The sequence below is a fragment of the Nyctibius grandis genome, chromosome 1 (genome assembly GCF_013368605.1).
Source record: "Nyctibius grandis isolate bNycGra1 chromosome 1, bNycGra1.pri, whole genome shotgun sequence".
Classification (NCBI taxonomy): domain Eukaryota; kingdom Metazoa; phylum Chordata; class Aves; order Nyctibiiformes; family Nyctibiidae; genus Nyctibius; species Nyctibius grandis.
In genome coordinates this window covers 66,558,231-66,574,563 of record NC_090658.1, presented here as the reverse complement: position 1 = coordinate 66,574,563, position 16,333 = coordinate 66,558,231, and the positions used below count along the sequence as shown (strand labels likewise).

The window sequence follows — 16,333 nt, the reverse complement described above, 5'->3', positions numbered from 1 at the left end:
GCACTGCAAGTCATGGGTCCTGCACCAGAAAGGGATCCCACAGTGAACTCCTAATGGGGCCAGCCAAGAACTAGTGGTTTTCCGAGCCTACAGTGCACGGGCAGGCAGGTCCTCAGACTGAAGGGATGCACGCTGCAGCCACTGGATACAAACTCAACAGGCTGCTGCAGCCCCCTTAGCCTTCTCCCCTGCTAAAACTAAGCCAGACAGTGGAGACCTTTGTCACTTGTATTATGACCTAAAAGTTGCAGTTGAAGCTGCTAATGCAGCTGTTATCTTCTGCATCAGATACCTAAGTGCAGGTGCTGCTGGCCACCATGACCTCCACGTGTATTCATTTGAAGACAGAATTTCCAATTCTGCCTTTCTGCCGTAGACTAGGAACACATATTTGCTTGTAGTTACACTTTCATAAATCCAGATTAGACCCAGCTAAGCCAACAGTTATTGTGGCTTTGCATTCATTGAAACTGAGACCAGAATAATGGCTAGGTGTGCATTAACAAGTAATGCTGCACAATAGGAGGGGACCTTCAGGTGAAACAGTTGATGCTGAGGACCTGAGGTCTGCGCTATGTTTTTCGGTGACATTTCCTTAGGAATAGCTCTAGTCTGGTCCAAGGACTGAGCAAGTGTTGGCAGCTGGTGTGCATTCACTGTGCATTTCCTGGTTTGGTTTTGTCCAAAAGCTTGTGCAGTTCAGGACTGCCCTGTGATGCAAACCAAAGTGCAGTGAGTGGAGGCAACTGAATGATTTGCTTCTGAAGAGGACCAGTGATCTAACTAAGTGCTAGTGTGCACACCTTGAGTTTGTCCTGGAATATTTTTCCTAGTTTTAATCAAGATAGTAATCAGGGTTTTTTTTCTCTCTTTTTTCCATAAGAAAATAAAACAATGTGGAACCCATTTTAGTCACAGATCATGCTAATTTTCAAATCCATCTCCAAATGTATCTAATAGGATGAAAACCACCTTAACTTTTTGAGGGTTGATTGCCTGCCTCTGGTGGAGAGTAATGTAGAATTAAAGGAAACCTGGAATTTCTCTTCCCTTATATATTTTGATTTTCAGCACATATTTTCCTCAGAATAAGACTGAAAACTAAAATATGCAAAACTTCTTATGAAATAAAACTAGAAAACACTATTTGCCAATCAATGAATTACAACATCAGCATTTAATCTTTTGCCTTGTTTATCATCGTATTAAAAGTTACTATGTGGTAGTCTACTTTCTTGCATTAAAACATGAAACATTTTTACCTTACAAAGACACTTTTTTCTAAAGGAAATTTTCTTGAAGCCAGGACATTCCTGTGAAAAGGAATTATTTAAATAGGATTGTCTTTAAAAATATTTGATCAGAAAAGCTGCAGTCTGATCCAGAGCAGAACTTCCATTGAGTTTAGAAGATGCAGGACTAAATCCTAAATATTATGTATTTTCAACCTACGAAGGCAATGGTGTTTTTAAGAGCTGGGGTTCACAGCCTATGGAGCTGATGTGCAAGGTGCTCTGATTGATAGCCAGCACCGTGAGGCTGTAATTACTAGCACGAACTGTGGTAGAAATGGTGAAGTTAGTTACACTAACAAACAGCACCTAAACGGAGATCTGAATTTGGCTCCTGGGGCATCATGGCTGCAATTTTAGCAATGTTGTTTGTATAGGAAAGATTCATTTTGCCGGCTAGGAGAATATCAACTTGGAAGGACACAGAGAAATCTTACCAGTTACAGTCAAAAATGTCAAGGAGATGAGGAGATTTATACCCCAGTTCATGCTAGATGTCAAAGCCATGGCCCGTCCTCTGATCCCACCAGGGAAAATTTCACTCAGGACCAGCCAGGACACTGAAATAGAAGGAAAAAAAAAAAAAGATGTTGTCTTCTAAAGGATGTCTTTCCTTGCTGTAGATTTAGGTAGTCCATGAATTCAGGTGAGGCCACCTGAAAGAATAAGGTGATTTTCAGGGACATTAGGTTTGTGTGGGCCCAAGCCCCAGAGGACCACCCATGCTCTGCAAGCAGCTTGTGCAGCAGTCAGCATCACCCCAGGTTATCGTCCATCGGGCACCAACCGGCAGCACTAGCGCACATGGAGCCAGAGAAAGGAGCTCTGACTGCATCTCTGTGTATGAAAGGGAGCTCTGACTAAATAACTCTCAAGTGATGTAATGCTAATGGAAGTGGGGCAGCAAACCAAAGTAATCTTCAGCCTCGGAGCTGCACTGTGTGTTTATGCCACCTTATAAATCAACTTCCCACACTGAAGCAGGTTTGCTGTTCTAGCTCTCTGCTCCATACAAATGAGATTGCTGAAGTATAAATGAAGAGAGAGAGCCTGATTTTTGGCTCCTTCATATCACACCACATCACAGGTGATCTAAATTCTGGTGTTGCTAGCCCACAAAAACAAACTCAGACACAAAGAGCTGGCTGTGTAACTACCTTGATAGCAAGAGGAAAAAAAAAAAGAAAAAAAAGACAGCACACTTCCACACCGTTCCTGGTTATTAGAAAACAACAAAAACCAACCAACCAAACAAAAAAACAAAAAACCCCACCACCCTCCTTTTGTTCATAAGCAAGATGCATTAGCAAGAGGTTGCTGTGTGGAGAGGTTGTGGGTTAGCAGACGACCGGCAGAAGAACAGAGATATACACATGGGTGAACAGTGTCTTCAGACCCTTGGACACAGCCATTATAAATTGCTCCTGTACGATGTTGTTTCTGCAAAACAACAGATGGGAGTTTCCTCGGGACACTTGCACTGGGCAGTCTTAAAGTTATGTTTTAAAAATAGGCTCCCATATGTGCGAGCGTGTGTCACGCTACAATATCTCTTCAGATGCTTGTAGGATTCCTGTGTAACAGTACTGGTAAAGGTAGAAAAGAAAAAAAGTGCTATGGAAGGAGACTAGAAAGGACCAACTGAAAGGGGGAAAAAACCCCACCCTGACCCTTAAGTCAACAGAGCAGATTCTAGCAAACTCCAGATTTCTTTGTACCACAGATTTGAATTCAATAACGTTTTCTGCAGTTGGCCTAGACTTTTGATTTTTTTTTTGTAAGGAAAAATATAAAGAGCTTCACTCCCACAGTGGGAGTGACCTGGCAGAGTGGTGATTTTATTCCTGAGAATCAAGACCACAGTGCGTAATGGCCTAACACCGTTCCACATAGTCAAGTGGCACACAGTCATAACACAGCTGCCACATCTAGCAGCAGCCATAGAGAGGCTTTTTTTCTTTTTCTTTCCTGACTTGGATCACAGCACAATTTAATACACTTGCTGCTGACAAGACAAACGTTGCTCTAAAGAAATGCCCTGGGCATGTTTTGTGGGGTCTTTACACACAAAGGGGGAGCAAAGAAGAAGAGAGCAGGCTTCTCAAGCAGGTGTTTTTCCCAGTCAGGCCAGCTAGCCCTGCGCCTGAGCAAAAACAGGCCCTGGCCATGCACGGGGGTCTCATGACTGTATTTTGGCCCTCCTCAGCATCGGGGCTGTTGAAACCAGTATCGTTAGTCCCAGCCGATACAACATGTCACGACAGGGAGTGCTAGCTGAAATGCAAAGCAGCAAGTAAGCGAGGGGCAAAGGAGCCCTTGTGAGCAGCGTGTGCTCAGCCCATGGAGTTCGTCTCCATAGGAGAGCCTGGCAGCCAGCAGCTGAGCTCGGCTGGAAAAATGGTTATACACCAAGACTGGCGAAGCAGATATTCATAGACACATTAGACAGGATTAAAATAGTTTTAAATAATTAAGTCAGCTTTCTGCTGGGTGTAAACCAGCCTTCAGGAATAAACTTTTTCTGTGGGCTCTTTGGCCTGTATTTGCTGCTTCTAGAATCTTCTTGCATCCAAGCAATGAGCAGTGGCTGCTCAGAGAGGCACCGGGCGAAGAGGATCAAGTCTCGTGCACTGACATGGCAGACTCGCCAGGCTGGGCAAGACCTGAGCTAGATGTGTCCTCAGCTAGATGAGCTTCAGCAGCGTTACAGGGCACCAAGGGACGGCTCACGCCACAGCTGAGATGTGTGTCACTGCAGTAGCTCCAACACCCTGCATTTTTCCAAGGACAAACTGGCCCTTTCAGGCTAACTACAGTTTGTCTGGAGGTTTGAAACATATTGTTTTCCTGTTAAGAAGCCAAAATACTTGAGGATCTGCCTCAGCTGCAATAGTGGTTATCTGCTCTAATTTCAACCAGTTACTTAGTTCAGAGAGATCCCACCTGACACACCAGATCTGTTCTTCATGTCTGCTAATGGTAGCTACTTCCTCCGGCACAGCCCTGACCTCAGCTTAGCTGGCGAGGGGTGGATAGGCTTATTCCCCATGGAGAAAGAGCAGTTGTAGAAATCTGACACTTATTACAGTCTGTTTATCCCTTTGCCCAAGCTGAGGCAGTGATAACGATCAATTCTTTGCTTTTAGCACCTCTCTGGGATGGTTTTTACTATTTGTACCTTTGCCAAAAAGCAGTAGCTGCTGTAGGTACTGCGGGGATGTGGCTTTCTCTTGGGGAGACAGTAACTAGGTTGGGGCTCCCATTCATAATGGCTGCTGCTACCTTGCGTGCTGTATGCACGCAGCACTGCAGAAAGTTAACCTGCACGCTCCCAATGTCACTACAAAGTCAACTATGTGCTCTGCCTTCACCAACCTCAGCAGTGGCATTTTACAGGGGAAATCAGCCTATCCTTGAAAAGAGGGTCCAAATAACCCCACCACCACCTGTCCATCTGCTGTGTAATATAACATTATTTCAAAATGATGCTGTGGTAGTAACCATGTTACACACACTATTGTTTTCAGTGTCTGCTCTGGCCACCCTTGGCTGGTGTTCGTGGAATGGATGGGAAAAGAGCTGGTGCTCTCCAGGTCAGATGTTTGTAAGAGATGAGGCTAAGGGCTTAGCATGAATCTCTGTGCTAGATTCAACAACTGCAGGATTTGTGCATGCAGTGTCTGCAGGTAATAACTCACCTTTGCTGACCTGCATTGCATTGTATGTTGACAGTAGTTAAGAAAAATTGTACAGTTGAATGGTCTTTTATTATGCTACAATCTAGAGAAAAAAATACCCACTGCAAATGCAGAAAAAATATTGCATTGGATCAGAAAGCTTAACTGTTTCATTAAATATCACAGGAACTCAATGCCCTGACATTCCTTGCCCAAGCAGGAAGAGCACAGGATTCAAGTATACAAACAACCCCTTGACCAGTGTGGTGATGTTCACCTCTAAACAAAGTCACATGGGCTGTAAAGGCAGAAAACAGAATAATAATGGAAAATTTCAGCTGCTCCCATTAAGGCTGAATAAATTGCATAATGGAGCACAGTGGTGGGACTACATTTTAGAGACCATAGAATACAATTTCTTTTAGCACTTTGCCTAATACTTAATGAGAGGAAAAAAAAAGCAAATCTTGCTTCAGTGCTGAGCAGGGGTAGTTCAAGATGCAAGTGTCACAAACATGTGCTGTTATATTGGTAATAACATTTCAAATTCAATATTCTTGTAGAAATGGAAGAGCCAAGAGCCTACGACATTTTGTTTCAAAATGAGAACAATATTAGAAGCAGCCTGCTTTCTATAAATAAATTAAAAGGACAATCAGGATAAATGCTTTAGTGGCATTATGGAGAATGTTTAAATTACCTGATTAGAGGCTTAAAATACACACACAACCAAATAAAATAAAAATAAATAGCTCAGCACAGTTAAACAACTGAATAAAGAAAGCTGTTAGAAATAGAAATATGCCTTCCGTAAAGGTATACGCTGTGTCCAAACAAAGAAAACACAGTATAATTGCTGAAAAGTTACTTGCAATACCATCATCAGGCAGGCAAGTATTTTGAAAGTCTGCTGGCTGAGAGGATGACAAGCCAGGGACGGAGGAGGTGACACACGCCAACGTTGAAGAAGACGTTCCATGGGGATGCAGGAAGGGGTCACCCTGGTACACTTCTTTACTGAGCTGCTGGCTGGAGCTAGAATAAAGCTAAATGATCTCTGATGGAAGAAGGAAAGGAGGATATATACAGTGAGTTGAGGAAGAGTTGTCTAGATTTTGCTGAGGAAAGCTGTGTCTCTTTGAAAGAGTTAAGAAACATGAGAATCGCAACAAATGAGCCACTGTGTTTTTCAGTTTCAAAGAGCTTTGGTGAAGTGTCTTGGGATAGAAGAGAAGGTATGAATAGAGATCAATAACTGTTTATAATAGGAAACAAAGGAAAATGCCAGTTTTCACGGTGGAAGGAGATTACTACATCTGCTCAGTATATTTCCAGATGTCTCAGGAAAGGGAGGTGAATGGACATGCAAAACTTACTGATGGTACAAAATTATTTGAGGTAAAAAAAATGAAGAAGGATCATAAAGAATTGCAAAAGGATCTCAAAGTATTGAGTACTTTGAAAAACAACCTATAAAATTCCTTATCAACACATGCAAAGTAACACATATGGAGAAAAACAGCCACCAGTACCCACACCAGTATACCACCACTGCTCAGGGCAGAAGTGCTGGAGCCTCCGTGGGCAGTTCAGGGACAGCATCAGCTCCCGTGAGGCAGAGGTCGTGGATGCAAACAGGGGATTGGCAATTATTAGGAAGAGAACACTGAATGTGCCACTGAGCATGCGTGTTGTGCCCCTGTATTTGACACGTTGCGTGCAGATTGGGTCAACTCAGAACTAGATGAGCCACGGAAAAAGGTGTGTAATGGGCTCTGCAAAGAGCAATTAAACAGATGAGGACTCTTCAGCTTAGACAATGTACAGTGCAGGGAAACAGAGTTGAAGTTTATAACATTGTGGAAACAAACAGAAGAGCGGTTTTCATTACGTTTTTAATGACACAAACCAAGAGAATCCAAGTGAAGTTACCAAGGGCAGCAGTGCTTTTTCAGGCAATGTGCATTTCTACTATGGAACTCACTTTCACAAGATACTTCAGATGTGAAAAATATTAGTGGGTTAAAATGATTAAATGCTGGGTGTTAAAACATTATTTCTCTGTATCTGTGGAAAAAGGTCCACCAAGAACTATTGTTCACAATAGTAAAAATAAATCCCAAACATTTTTCTTGAGGTTCCCTAAACTACATATAGGCAGAAGGACATGCTGTGCATGCTGCATGGGCCTTTTCTTATGTATTTTCCCTCAGCATCTGCTACTGGCCATTGTTGCAGGCAGGGTAACAGATTGATTGAGTGGTCCTTTTGTTGGAGCCAACATGGACAACTTAATGAGCTTTGTATCTGGGCCGTACGTGAAGGGATGTCTCAAACTCTTGTGTGGTTTCTTTCTTACTTTCTTACTTTACATCTATGCAGTAAATAAAAAAGAAATTAAAAAAAATAACAGACTTATATTAGACAAGCAGAAACATCTGAGAACATCTGAGAAATACTGTGAGCTTGAGGTTACTTGACATTCAAGTGAGGTACATGAATGAAAATTGTCCTTGTTTTGACCTTATTCCTGCCAGGAGGCAGAAGCAAATTGGAAGTGGCTCAGCAGCTCCCATTAATGAAATATTAGATTCCCTTGGTATTCATTTTCTGCTTAGCATTTTTTCCTTTCCTATACCTATATTGTGTGAGATCAAGTTCTTTATGGTGAGATTTAGAAAGCAGTCGTTGCAATACTTGGAAGAATTTAAGTTTTTGATGTATAAACTGTGGAAAGGGATTAAGTGGACTTACAGCTTAGGAGGGAAGTAGACAGAAGTATGTAAGACTTTGAAAGGGAGGACTGGGCTGTTAGCAACAAGAGGTCCAAGGGAATATAAGGAAGGGATTATCCCACCAGCAATGCAGGTAGACCATCTAAGAACATGTAACAAATGGTCAGTGTTGGGGAAGGACGCAAGCAAGCCACTGTGAAGCTGCCACGAGAGGAAGGAAGTCAAAGGACATGGCTAATGACTGGCTTTGCCAAGACCAAATTTTTTCCAGGCTTATGAAACCCCACAGGTTTTTCATTTACCTGTTTTCTGGCTCTGCTATTAACACAAATAACCAGATAGCCAACTACTTCTCACAAAAGGCTGGCTTCAGCATTGGTTTGCCTTGATTTCAAAGGGCACATTGCAGGGGATGGCACAAGCCTTTATGGTGTGCATGGTGATGAGGTGTGTACCCTTGAGGGCACGCAGCACAGGGGCAGAGCTGGGATTTGGGGCCGGGGGGACCTGCTGCTGTAACACACCAGCAATGTCCCAGCACTGCTCCCAGCACCCACACAATGCAACCCCTGAAAAGATTTTCACAGCAGATCCATGAAGGAGATTTGGGGGGCTGGCAAAAGTAAGGGATATTTAGAGTGAGAGAGAGTTTGTCCTTTTCCAAAGCAGGTAAAAGAGATATGACACAAGAGAAGTGAACTGAAACTCTGCCCGTGGTTTTGTGCCAGAGGCTAAAGCTGATGTTCGTGACTGGCATAAAAAATCAATGACTCTGCTTGATGAGAGCCATTTGTCTCTCCGTCTCTGCCCCATAAGATGAGACTGAAGTGGCTGCTCAAAATCAATAACTGGCAGATATGGAGCAAATGAGCAGCTATATTGCTTTGGAGAGCGTGTAAGCTGCCAGCAGCGTGCCAACCTGCCAAGGGTCAAGTCAAACCCTGTGTGTGCACATTAAAAGGAGTGGAATTGCTCTATTGCTGAGAGATACGGGAGTCAGGAGAAGCCTCAGCTAATCTCACACCGCTGGCTGCATCCTGATCTCTGCGGGCGAAGGCTATATGTACCTCATTCTACGGCTTCCGAGGGGCTTCTCTCTGAGCTGCTTTATGATTACGGGTTGCAAGATACCTGATACCACTGATGATCCAAAAGGAGCTGATGTGATGTGGCAAATCTTAAATTATTTTCTTCTGGTACACTACATTTCTGTTTCTAATGGTTAATTCTTTAGGCTGACTTCTTGAAGTAACATATGTTAGGACAAGTGGAATTTAATCCTTTTATCTCTGAGGCTGTATCAGTGTACATAAAAATTGTTGTCCAGTGTTTGTACTATTTGCATGACTGTCTAATAGACAGGCTGAACACTTGCATGTGCTTTTTTAAGGAACCTTGCAGTGGACTGTGGAAATCACCCTTCAGATGCTCCTCCTCCAGTTTACGTTAGAGTAGCAGGAGGGTTTTGGGAGGGAAGAGACTGTGAGACAAACACATTAGCTCCTTCCCTTGTATTCTGGGCCACTTGAGAAGGAGGGCAGTGAGATGTACTTCACCTCTGGTCTTCTCCAGCTGTCCTTCCCCCCTTCTCTCTCTTTTTCTTTTTTTACTATTGTGAGTTTCATCTCCATGAACTTGAAAAAAATGTAATGCCTGGTATGGGTTTTCCTGTTTCATGCAAGCTGTTCAGTATATTCTCAAACCTATTTTCAGTGATCTTCAATTACCATCCTTTTCAGCTTGAAAGAATAGTCACAAACAAGAAGAGCTTTCTTATAGACAGTGATTCCCATCTGAAGGATTGCTGGGCAAGAAGTGGCAGATCTATAAGGATCTAGGAGTGGTAAAATTGTCTGAGTTAATGTGATTTGTGGCCCATCTTGCCCAGTAACAGTACTCAGCAGTAGGATGCATCATAGCTTTACTGTAGGCAGGCATGTAATTGTCTGCACCTCTTTTCAGGTCCCCTGATAGAAGTTGATTTGAACTGATGACAATTCTGTTTGCAACTGGATTTCACAGCCACTGTCTCTGTCTCTCGTCCTTTGTTGTACAGACACTTATACTATCCCATCAAGACAGAACAACTTGCAGGGCAAGCAGAAAGAAAAAAAGAGAGAAAAAAAGAAAAAAATTAAAACAAGCTTTCAAGGGAGAATGTGCTTATTATAATAAATCACACACTGTCATCCAAAAATAAAGGCCTTTTAATTAAAACCTGCAATGTGTATCCCTGTTTGTAGGTGTTTACTTGTTCAGAATATTGAATCCAGGATAATCCTCTGAGGCATTTGCAGAGGAATGACTGCAGAAGCCAGAGACTAATTCACGAGGAACTTGTGCATGAATTAGTTCAGATTATCACATATTTCACTTCTAAAAAGTATGGCAAGGAGAAATTACCCAGCTGGGTGGGGTAAATGAACCTTTTTTTCCAGTATCCAAGGGCCAGTGTTGGTCCTTAAGGTGTGCACAACAGAAAAGAACTGTTGGGACACAGCAATTTGGGGCAATTTAAGATTTTGCTCTTGCAAAATAGAGATTTGTGTGTATGCTTTAGAAAACTCCCAGTGGAAAGGATAAGCAACATTTTACAACAGTGACTTATTTGGTGAGAGGCCTGCAATGATCCATTTTTTTAAGTCCCTCACTGGCCACTGCTGCTCATGCTTGTCTTTGGTTGCTGCTGGAGGGAGGCAGCAAGGAGGAAGTTGTGAAGGCTCTGGGTCCACCCACCACAAAGTGTGTTTTAGTTCTCCTTCACTGGTAATAGTTTCCTGCACTTAGGTTGATTTTCAAAAGCAACAGAAACTGGGTGCCCTCCTGTGTCCCCTTTCCCTTTAAGAAAATCTTCCTGGCTTTCCTCCCAGAGCTCAATACAACACAGAAACTCAGATGCTTTGGGGAGAAACAGTCTCCTGACTCCATACGCTCACTTGCCATCAGGCCATCCTCTCTGCACTTTGGCTGCCAGCCTCCGCCTTCCTCAGCAGTGCCAGTAAGTTAAGTGATTGCACATTTTTACCTTTCTGGCGTAATTATTTTTCATACTTTGTAATACATAGTTTAGTTTGATGATATTTACAAACGAAATAAAATACTGTCTTTGCACTTGAAGTCCTACTCACAGTTCTAGTTTTTGCACAAAACTGGCCCAAGATCAGATTGCCTCTAAAAAATTCCTCCCAGCCCTCACTCCCAAAGGACACTGGATTTTATGAAGCTTGACATATGCCCTATAAACTTTTTCACAGATTTCAGTGTCACAATGATCTTCTCTGCAAGAACATGGTCAAGGAAAACTAATGTAAAATCTTTCATTGTCTTTGACATGATTATCAAAGGCCACTACTCTTTACTGAATGTTTAAATGCAACACTTGACCTATGAAGAAAGAAGGGCAAATTTGGCTAATGATAGGCAGCCTTGATTATCATATGAAAGCTTTTATAGATAGTATGCTAGACTCACTTGACAGTGCACGACTTTACAGAAGATAATGTCCCTGTGGAACAAAAGAGGATTATTAGGCCCAGTTGTTAGTTAGAATCACAGCAATATTCATTCTCTAGATTTTTTTATAAAGTGAGTCTGGAGGTAAAATGCTTCATTTCAGCCACCAGCTACTATCTAACCTGAGTTGAACTTTAAAACTATGCCTAATTTTAAGCACAGGGAGCCATTCCTCTTAAGTCAAGCAGTGTCTTTGTGTCAATAGTTTTATTAAAATGCAACCATTAATAGAGAGATATTTACATATCCAGAGCACCAAGATCAGAATATTGATGCAAATTTCTGTTTAAGTGGAGCATAGTATGCCAAAAGACAGGTAGTCACCCACCTTTTCTAGGTAGTTCTCGGTGGGCCAAATTTTGTGCAGATTGAACCAACGTTGTTGTGGAGAGACAGGAATATTGTCTGGGGCATCACTCCCTCTTTTCACAGTACCAAGGGCTCTGTCTTTCAGAAGACAAAGCCCTTGGCCTGATCTGCCAAGACTTTCCCTTGTTCAGATACATAAAAGAAAACTTATGAAGAGGAACACGGATGTCAGTGGAAATGACATCCCAGATTTCAGGTGTGCACCTCAGTATATAGTTTAAGTTCAGTCTCAGCATTGAACAACGCTATTCTGCTCTTTGCAAAATGGAGTCCTAAACCAATTAAGGAGAAGCTCCCACTGACATTGCCATGTCTCATTACTGCAAAAGCATTTTTCCCCTTATTATGACCTTTTTCACACCTAAAAAACCTCCCAGAGTTGTAGGTTCTATCAAGTTAGATAAGATTAACCTATGTGGCTGGTATTTTAGAGAGCACCTCCTGCAATTTGAAATCCTGTAATTCAGCATCCAACTATCCAAAAATATCTTAAATTGGCTTGCACTTCACTACTACCCACCAGCCTGTGAAAAGGCAAACTGATTCCTGGGTTAGCTGACATGTTAACAAGGGGCTTCAGATAAAGCTTGTCTGGGGCAGAGCAATAGGGAGAAGTGAGCAATTCACAATCCTTACTTTATTTTTCATTTTGGCATGACTTGTCTTTCTACTGCAGCTCGGTAGTACAGACACAGTGTGAAATAAAGGCCACATGAGGCACCGTTTGAATAGCACAGGAATAATGAACTAGATAAATACTAGGAGTGTCATATTCAAACCACATGGATGCATGCATTAAAAGATGATTCAGTACAAATGAACAGTGCTAGGAATCTTGTCATAAAGTAAAGAATCCAAGATAATTTTTTAATTAACTAAAATAGGACTTTCTGTACTGATCCTCAGTGAAACATGCACATTTCCAACGTTTATTATTCTGGTTCAGATCCAACAAAGCATTTAAGCATTTGCTTATTTTTGAGCACTTGATTTAATCCCTGCCACTATCTCCTTTTCCAGAGTAAACCACAAAACAACATAAAATTGATGCTGCTCATTTCTGTGAAATTTAAGGCCAGGCCACAGCTGCTCTGCAAAACATAGAAGCTCAAAAATAAAACATTGCAAATAAATGTCATGCAAGGCAATGTTGAGCATGAATGCCTGTTAACATCAAATTTATGTGTGCTATAAATTAATACAATAACCACATGTTTCGTAAAAGCCTGAAATATTGCTCTAATGTCAAAGATACAGATGTGACTTCTAAACTCCTCTATCTTTTACCAGTGTTTTCCAAGCTAGTGCAAGGCCATACAGCTTACAGTATTTCAAAACACAGGAACAACCAACTAAATCCACAGAGTCAGAATTTCCACACTGACCGTTCTCTTTCTCACAAGATTTTCCAGTTTCTGGTAGGGCATTTGGCGGCCAAGATTGAATCCAAAAGCATTTTGTGGCAGAGAAAAAGCAGTCCTATGCAATCTGGATTGTAAGGTTGGCAAGAGATACGACCTCTGTGGTTGAGTCCCTGGGCTGTTCAGTGTCATATGTGAAACCAGCTGTTCTGGGGTTTGTTATAGATGCATTTACTGACTGAGGTGAAAGATACAGAAAAGATTCTGCATTTAACCGTGCTAATGAATCATGCTTTAACTCAGGTAGCCAGTTAATCTGAGAATCACAGAAGCAAAGTCAAGGGCACTAAATTTGTCTCCAGTGTAATTCTTTAGGGGAATGTTCCAGGTCTGGGTTTTGACTTGCTTAATCCAATAAAATACATACAGACTGCCACAGACCACATAAGATTGCATAAGAAGGACAGTGATAGATGGAAAGAGGGACTTATTTCCTTCCTCACCTCCATGGATTTCACTTTTCTTGTGAAAGCCTTGAGCTTTCTTCCATCCTCCTTGATCCTTCTTGCCTGATCCTTCTTCTGTCTTCCCCACTGTCCCCAACATGGGTTTAAAACTGCATTTGAATGACCTCAACAACTCACAATAAAATGTAGAACAAACAAGTGGGTTTTTACATGGGAATAGAATAGAACAGAACAGAAGAGAACAGAAAAGAACAGAATGGAATAGAACAGAATAGAATAGAACAGAATAGAATGGAATAGAATAGAATAGTTCCGTTGGAGGGGACCTACAATGATCATCTAGTCCAACTGCCTGGCTGCTTCAGGGCTGACCAAAAGTTAAAGCATATTATATGTGAAATGCTATTGCACAGTCTAATTTAGCTTCCTGATCACCCTAAACTCCCTCAACAGCTGGTGAGGAAAGGAGGGGAGCACCAAAGGAGAGGTCAGAGAGTAGGGGGCTGAAAGCCCCCCCTTAGGTGGGGAGAATATTTCCCTTTGTTGATTATCTGAGGAATCTGGCTCCCACATCAGTTACATTTCCAAACCTGTTGAAACATCTGTTCCATTTTAGATATAAATTAGCTCAGTTTTAAAGCGTCCATTCAAGCTGATATAAATTTAACTCTGATATACTCAATATGGCAAATCTCCCCAGGTTTAAACTAGAAATGGGCATCTCTCATCCCCAACTAGGCTTTCATCAGTAAAAATTTGCTCCTAAGATTTGCCCTCACTGGGGGCTTACCTTCACCGGCTCCCCTGCATGGGTTTTGTTCCTCACAGAGCCAACAACCTCAAACAGAGAGCTCCCATGGCAGTGAGCTGGTGCATCACGGCAGGGCTTGCTGGAGAGCATGGTCACTGCCCCTTCTCAGGGGGACCCAGGCTGGAGGACATGAAGCCACAATCCCAAGTCCTTCAGGTGAAAGGAATTTCATCAGTGTGAAACTAGTAACCCAAGGGCAGCTTTGGTTGGATGGCCTGCCACCCTTACCTACCCTGGGATCATATGGGTGCTCAGACCTGAGGCCCAAGCATCCAGGTTAAAACTGAATGGAAAGTGAAGACCTCATAGGAAGGAAAAAAGTCTTTAGCAACAGGTAACTTGTGAGGGAAGTAATTTCCCTTCTGAGCCTTGGCTGTGAGACTGGGTTTCCTGGTGAAGAAAGTTACTATAGTGACCACAAGCTGCTGGTTTGCTAACCTGTGTGAATGCAGGCGGGGATTTGTCCATCCCTCTCTTGTGCCTGCCCCAACAGCTTTGAATCTGCCTGCTAACTTTAGCCAGGCAGTTGCATGCGCCTCTGCACCTGCACACAGAGAGCAGGGAGATGTTAGGGGTCCCCAAATGCAGGAGAAGCTTCAGCCCAAGGTGGCTGTGAGTCAGTGGCTGAGTCCAGTGGGGAGACACACTGGTGGGAACTACAGTCCCCAAAACTGTCACTCATTTTGTGGGCCCTGTGCTCACCCTCCCTCGTACATGGTCCTCAGACATGCTTCGCATCCACCGCGAGTCTGGATTTTACAGCCCCAGGCACTGGCAAGGTGCTCTCACAACCAGTCCCCTGCTGGTCCCCTGGTTTGTGAGTAATGTTCTCGCTTCAGAAGTTAAAAGGAAACACTGCTGTGAACAGAGTGATGAGCATGCAATTTTTCTCCAGTTTTCCAATCAGAAATATTCACCTGATGGCTGAGGCTAGCAGATAGCAACAGAGGGCATAAAATCCCAATGTGAGAAGCTTTCCATGAATATTTAATTCCGCTATTTAACAGGTTTAAATCAATACCAAAGTACTGACAGTCCTACAGGCACCCACTCACAGGAGCTGTGCTTTGATGGGACTGTAACAGCTATGTGGAAAAGCAGGGTTTGAAGTAAGTTCTAAACTCCTCCTCCACGACCCTGTTAGGCACTTATTTGTCCACCACAAAAATGTAAAAATAATTTTTTTAAACTTTATGTCTATCTAGATGGGTATATGTGATATTTTTTGTGCTGAGCCCTGAGTCCCAGAAGATACTTCTTCAGCTGCAGATACTGATCTGCCTCAGGTGTATTGTGACCACAGTTGTGTGTATGCTGAGTGGGCTCTGAGCACTTGGGGCCAGGGCATCCCTGCAGCTCTGAGAAGTCTCCTGGAAGAGGAGCCTGTGATGGCATCCAAGAGGAGAGCTCTGAGAGCTTGGCCGTTGGCCCTGGAGAGCTGCACAAAGGTGGCGGCTGCTCTGGGACATGCAGAAATAGAACATCTTCAGTTCCACATTGGCAGAGACATAAACACCTTTGTACTTTATGCATCTAAGTGATTTTGAGGATGATGCATGTCATGAAACTGCCCCGCAGTCCCACTTGTAGGTGCTTTTGTTGATTTACGTCCACATCCTCAACATAAACTGATGTGACGTCAATGAAGCTGATGTGATTTGCACCAGCAGATTATCCCGAAGTTCATTGGCCAACTGCCTAAACGCCTTTGCAGTTATACAGAAACCTGTTTTAAGGACTGATAGAGGAGGAAGAGAGCTCTTTTGTGCAAGTCACCAATGCCATACATGCAGTCCAAATGCATGCATTCAACACCCTCCCTCTCTATAAAAATGTTCCCCACTCCACAGCAAAAAATCCCTGTGATATGCATGGATCCCCTTGAACTGCACTCCCACAATATGTGGAAAGAGGTACTGCGCAAGCCCTCTTTTGCTCACTTGCTTTTTATTTGCTAGAGCAAATTCAGACTGGGAAAACAGATGCTCTGTTGGGTCCAAACTGTTTGCATTACTTGCTTCTCAACCTAGGACTTGTTGGAGCCAGTCTGATTTTTGTTCAATAAAGAGGATTGCCTCCAGACCACACTGCATCCCTGTATTAATGTG

The 16,333-nt window shown here is 42.8% G+C and overlaps 1 protein-coding gene across 6 annotated transcripts in view; it reads right to left on the bottom strand.

Annotated features, from left to right (window-relative positions):
* The window catches only part of SLC2A12 (solute carrier family 2 member 12), a 32,201-nt gene that overhangs the window by 2,644 nt on the left and 13,224 nt on the right, over positions 1-16,333 (bottom strand). For 5 of the 6 annotated variants that reach the window (XM_068408125.1, XM_068408132.1, XM_068408141.1 and 2 more), the window contains one exon: positions 1,730-1,852. In XM_068408125.1, coding sequence (XP_068264226.1) covers positions 1,730-1,852 — 123 coding nt within the window. Of the gene's footprint in view, positions 1-1,729; positions 1,853-6,850; positions 9,792-16,333 lie in introns of those variants that run through there. The other variant, XM_068408158.1, reaches the window with a different exon arrangement.